Source organism: Phyllostomus hastatus, unplaced genomic scaffold (genome assembly GCF_019186645.2).
Source record: "Phyllostomus hastatus isolate PE091 unplaced genomic scaffold, TTU_PhHast_1.1 phas_contig_1, whole genome shotgun sequence".
Classification (NCBI taxonomy): domain Eukaryota; kingdom Metazoa; phylum Chordata; class Mammalia; order Chiroptera; family Phyllostomidae; genus Phyllostomus; species Phyllostomus hastatus.
Genome location: NW_025333498.1, coordinates 19,415,769 through 19,421,879, shown reverse-complemented (window position 1 = coordinate 19,421,879; position 6,111 = coordinate 19,415,769). Strand labels below are relative to the sequence as shown.

Sequence of the window (6,111 nt, the reverse complement as noted above, 5' to 3'; positions counted from 1 at the left end):
CCATATGATCTTTGTGGCAACCTCCTTCAGGCACATGAAACCATAAGTTATTTTCTCTGCTTCCTGCCCATGTTACCTTCTTAGAAACTACAAAGTGCTCTGAAGACAAATGCTCAACAATTCAGAGAACTTGAATCTTACAGTTGTCAATTATAGGACATATTGCTCTAGAACCTTTCATGCAACAAAAATTTAAACAGGTATTGTTTTATGACTTACCTGGCTCAATTTCTAGAACAGGTTTTGGTTGTAGGAAGTCTTTAGATTTTTACCACAAGTTATTTCAAACCATTTGTCATGGTAAATTCACTTCCTCTTCCTTTTCTTGCATAATGTTTAATTATCTAAGATGCCACATTGTGGTTTCCCCATGTTTTAATGCACCAGAAATATAATATACAAAGATACTGCACTGATGTACACATCAAAGTTTAATTGTGCAGTGCTATTTTCCACTGACCCCCTCTCAGTCCAGCATTCTACATCGTAAATACATATATCTGGGGATATCTGAATTAAATGGATTCTCCTTTTACCTATCTTCCTGGTTAAATCCTGTCTAAGAAGTCTTGCCAGTTTGGACCTCAAGAAGTTGACTGGCATCTGCCTAAGTGCAGCCTGGCCACTCTAGCAGTTGTGTCTTATCACAGGGAGACATTCCTGGCTACCTCCCTCCAAACTTGGCTCCTCCTCACTGTCTTCTTGCCACTTGAACTTAACTTGAATTTCCTGAGATCTCCTGGGTTGATACTATCTTTATATTTTGTAATAAGTCCCTGGCATCTGATTTCATCATATCTTTCCTGCCTGCTTAATGTATTCCCTCAAGCAAATAGGAGACATCCTATTAGACTTCCTTTGTCAAGTCAGTGTGGTCTAAGGAAGAAGGATTCTGAACAAGGAGACGGAAGCTTTAAATTCCAGCACCAGCTCCTTTTATAACTGGTTATGTGACCTTGGAAAAGCAGTTTAGATCCTCGGTACCTCTAGCACATAGTTTCTAAACTGTAATAAATATTATAAATCCATTCTGTTCTCATCATTTTTATCATCAAAGATCATTTATCAAATGCCTACTTGGTGATGGTACATTGCAGGGTGAGGCAGGCAATTGGGGCCCCCGTTGGCCAGTCAGAGGTCTAAAACAGAGCATTTGAGCCCCTTATGAGGTGTTGCCCGTGTGAACCTCACACAAGCATTTGTTCACAAAGTTGTACGACTGTGGGGAAATAACAAGAAAATACATAATAAAAAATTTTTGTAATCCAAATTTATCTAATATTTAAAAAAAATCAATCCTTAAGATTTTTTTGTGTGTAAAAATGTCATTTCTTTTAATGATATTATGGTCATAGCAGATGTTACTTTCTAAAATTGTTCTCACCAAAATTTAAAAAATTGTTGCTCATTTTAAAAAACAGGTAGCAGTTATATTTATGTTTATTTATTTTATTATTACTATTTTTTAATCCTTGCCTAAGGATATGGTTATTGATTTTAGAGAGAAAGGAAGGGGGAGAGAGAGAGAGAAACATCGACTGGTTGCCTCCTGTATGCACCCCAACTGGGAATTAAACCTGCGACCAAGGTATGTGCCCTGATCAGGGATCAAACCTTCAGCTTTTTGGAGAACAGGACAATGGGTCATTAAGTGAGCCACTTTGCCAGGGCAAAAAAATTTTGCTCTTAAAAAAAATTTAATCTTTAGCCCTGGCTAATGTGGCTCAGTTGGTTGGAGTGTTGTCCCTTAGCCAAAAGGTTGAAGGTTCAATTCCTGGTTGGGTCACATATGTGGGTTTCAGGTTCAATCCCTGGTGTACGCACATACAATCCCCGGTGTCAGTATGTGCAGGGTGCTTCTCTCTCTAAAAGCGATGTAAAAATGTCCTCGGGTAAGGATTTAAAAAAATTAATCTTTACAAGGTTTTGCTAATAGGTGAATTCCAAATCTGAGCTGTACAAGATTACAGAGTTCTTCACTGGGCCACGTCTCTCTTGAGAAGAAGTTTATCTAGCAGCCATCATCTTCTCCCAGACTCTGTGTTGTGTAGTTTAGAACAAGCTCAGTTGATGGCCTCGGGGAAAGCTAGGCCCTAGTGTCTGCACTGCCGTTTAGTGTCCACATCAGGGAGGTAAGTCCTATAGCACCTCCATACCTCAGGTTCCTCATCTGTAAAATGGTGTTAGGAGAGATGGCTCGTCTACCTTTAATCCTAATGGGTAATTAAGACTTTCTCCTTGACCTAATAATTCTAATCAAGTTTTCTCTAAACGCTCAAGGCCCTGACTTTGGGCTCTGTCCTTAAGCTGTTAGTTCAGTTTTAGCAAGGATCCTGCTAGAAAAATCCCCAACCCTTAATATCTGATTAAATTCCTCATCCTCTGCCCTCAATGTCTTATCACTGTGGCTTGCCTTGTCTAAGGATCTGGTTGAGTTGTCTAGCAAGAATCCTTTTAGCCTTGGAGTTTTATCTTTCTTCTAAATATCAATTTTATTTATTTATTTTTAGAGAGAGGGGAAAGGAGGAAGAAAGAGAGGGAGAGAAATGGTGATGTAAGGGAGAAACATCCATCAGTTGCCTCTGGTACGTGCCCAACCGGGAATTGAACATGAAGCCTTTGGTGTACGGGAGAACACTCCACCCAACCGGGCCCCTGGCCAGGGCACTGGATTCATACTTTGACAACCATTGTAGGATAAGAACTTTGAATCCACTAGAATTTAGTAATCAACCAATCAATCAGTCAATTATTCTCAAACTGCACTTATTTAGAATCAGTTACTTCTTTGGTTTAACTACTGAATTAGTGATCCCTCAAGGCCCTTTTGCTAAAAAAAAAAAAAAATGCTGTGATGTTTGAGTGAGGCAAGGCAATGCATCTTGATTCAACAATTGAAGCCTGACTTCCTCTGCAATCCTGTCTGTTTTCAACTTCGTCAGTATCCCCTCCACTCCAGTTACCTAAGGACTCTAACACTCAGTATTGTAGGCACCAAGCATGACATACTGTGTTTTAATTTTGTGCATGAAAACAGAATGCAGTGCTCTTCTCCAAATCTTGACAGATGGGATGAGAATCTTCTCTTTTCCTTGGAGATCTCTCTAAGGAAACCAAATCTACATTCTGGCTCTTCTGAGGCTGGAGGGAGGTCATTCCAGGACCAGCAAATGCTGAAGTCTGCTTTTAAGATTGTCCAGGGCAGGTACCGTTGTGATGTATTGGCTTTCCACTGATGGAGCCTACAGGCCGTTTTAAGTTAAAATCCAAAAGGAACTAGGTTTTTTTTAATTTTATATATATAGGATTTCCTAAGTAATGTATTTTCTCTGAAAACATTTTAATCAATTGTTCTTCAGAGGCTGATTATCCAAAAGAGAGAAAAAAATAAGTGGTAAAGAAAGATAGGATTCAAAATAACTCTGGCTCCAGAGTGCATTCTATGTTACCTCTTTCTTTAAACAAAAAAACAACCTTCCAGATTAATCCATAATTCAAATGTCTTATTAAACCACTTGACAATCCAAACGTGTTATGGGTTCAATTGTGTTCCCCCAAAAAAGATAACCCCCAGTACTCCAGAATGTGACCTTTTTCAGAAACAGTCTTTGCAGATGTAATTGGTTAAGATGAGGTCTACCGGACAGGGTGGGCCCCTGTTGCACTGTGTCTGGTGTCCCGATGACAGGATGGCCATGTGTGGACAGGCATTCAGGAGTGACACCAAGTAGGAAGGGAGAAATCGGAGACATGCATCTGCAAGCCAAGGAATGTCAAAGATTGCCAGCAAACCAGCAGAAGGTAGGGAAAGGCAAGGAAGGATCCCCTTACAGGTTTCAGAGGGAATGTGGCCTTGCCAACACCTTAATTTCAGACTTCTAACCACTGGAACTCTGAGAAAATAAACTTTTGCTATTTTAAGCCACTCAGTTTGTGGTACTTTCGTATAGCAGCCCTAAGAAATCAATGCAGAACTGATATATTTATTCTCCATTTTTCTCTCACTTCTCCCTCCTAACTTCTTTTTTTTAAGATGTTATTCATTTATCATTAAAGAGAGGGAAGGAAGGAAGAAAAAGAGAGAGAGAAACATCAGTGCGAGAAACATCAATCAATTGCCTCTTGCTTATGCCCCGACCAGGGACTGCACTGGCAACCCAGGCATGTCCCCTGACAGGGAACTGAAAGCAAACTGATGACCTTTTCTCTGTAGGATGACACCCAACCAACTGAGCCACACCGATCAGGGCTTCCCTACTAATTACGACAGCAGTTCTATAGAATAGCAGGCCTACTTGGTAGGGCAAGAAGTAAAGATCTGAGTTGATCATTCATTCAGAGCCTGGATGACTCCCAGTATGTTGTGTAGGTGCTTAATAAAATGTTTGTTGATTGAATATGTCCCTCCAACATATATTAAAGGACTATTCTTTGCCAGGGTTATCTAAAAATGGGGCAAAAAACCTTAAAAATCAACAGTAGGCAGTAACATTTCCTCAAATCCACAGATGACTTGGTAAATATTAGCCACCAAGCTTTCTTCCAGCATCCCTAAGACAAGTAAACAATGACTGTTTTAAGAATTGGTTCCTAGGCCCTCGTGTTCCATTGATCTCTCTGTGTCTGAGTAATGCTTCACCTCTTTTTCCTTGCCTTGCCCCTGTCTGGTGGAGATACTAAGGAATGGTACAAAAAACAGATGTCAGAAGGAAGAAATACAACCCCCAAACCTGATCGTGAGGGCTTGAATAATTGAGAGGGCACCACCACTGTGAAGCTGTAGAAAAAGCCCTCTGGACATGTTTTAGACCTCAGTATCTCAGGAAGCTTGTAAGGGTGCTTTTAAAAAGGTTTGCCCAAGGTGAAAGGATGAAATGATTATCTGAAAAAAATGTAGTAAACATGTTGAGTGACTCTTTTGGGAACACTGTCTTCAGTCATTCACAATGGTCTGGCATTTGATACACTGTCAGAGGTGGTCCTACAATATAGCTTCCAACAAATTAGGCTGTCCCAGACCCCCTGGGAACAGAACTGTTTATCTTCACACCAAGAAAGTAGGGAAAGCACCCAGCTCTGCATGTGGCGTGTGCCCAGGCCGACTGTGCGGAGTTCCTGCTGTGAGGCCTAAAGCTCTAATGAGGTTGTCTGAAACAAAAAAGCCCACGAGCGGGGCCTGTGGTGGATCCGAGTGTGCTCAGTGTGTCTGTGAGAGGGCCAAGTGTGCTCTCCTCACTGAGGAGCAGAACACCATTGTGAAACTATTGAAGGCACAAGCACAGGGTCAGAAAGCTAAATTTGAAAAAATGAAGCTTATTTGAGCAATAAAAATAATTAAAAGCCTTGTTCTGTTAAAAAAAATAAACATGTTGAGCAAAAAGAGCAAAGAAAATGATAAGCAATACAGTTTCTTTTTTATAAAACAGTGGTAAAATACCCTGTGTGTGTATGTGTGTATAAAACTGTTTATGTTCCTTTATATATCTTTGAGATTGTATGAACATGCAGGCGGAAGGATACTGTGTCAGTTTCCTATGGTTACTGCAACAAATTGCCACCAACAGCAGAGGGTAGTTAAATTCATGGAGATGAAAAGCAGAATGGTGGTTTCCAGGAGCTGAGTAAAGAGGAACAGGGAGTTGTTAGTGAGTGGGCATATACAGAATTTCAATTCAGCAAAATGAAAAGAGTTCTGGAGATTATTTTTTAACTATGTATTTCATTTACTGATTTTTAGGGAGAGACAGATGGATGTAGGGAGAGAGACATCAATTTGCTGTTCCACTTACTCATGTATTCATTGGTTGATTCTCTTATGTGCCCTGACCAGAGGTTGAACCTGCAACCTTGGTGTATCGGGATGCTGCTCTAAACCACTGAGCTACAAGCCCAGGTCAGTTTTAAAGACTGATTGCACAACAGTGTAAATGTACTTAACACCAATGCACACTTAAAAATGGTTAAGATGGTAAATTTTATGTTATGTGCATCATAACACAATTTTTTAAAGCTAAACTCGAGGTAGGTATCATTGTTGGTCCTATTCTGAAACGAGGCACTGCAACTTGCCTGGGACCACAGTGATAGTAAATGACAGAGCTGGGATTCAAA

General features: G+C 40.3%; 1 protein-coding gene across 1 annotated transcript; it reads left to right on the top strand.

Annotated features, from left to right (window-relative positions):
• The first annotated feature begins 4,946 nt into the window (after window positions 1-4,946).
• On the top strand, window positions 4,947-5,321 carry LOC123814270 (60S ribosomal protein L34-like). Its single transcript, XM_045831915.1, has one exon. It carries the CDS (start codon window positions 4,947-4,949, stop codon window positions 5,319-5,321), a length of 375 nt encoding a protein of 124 aa, XP_045687871.1.
• The last annotated feature ends 790 nt before the right edge of the window (window positions 5,322-6,111 follow it).

What these genes read in the sequence shown, in the direction of transcription:
- LOC123814270 (XM_045831915.1), top strand. Translation starts at nt 4,947, where the DNA reads ATGGTCTGGCATTTGATACACTGTCAGAGGTGGTCCTACAATATAGCT.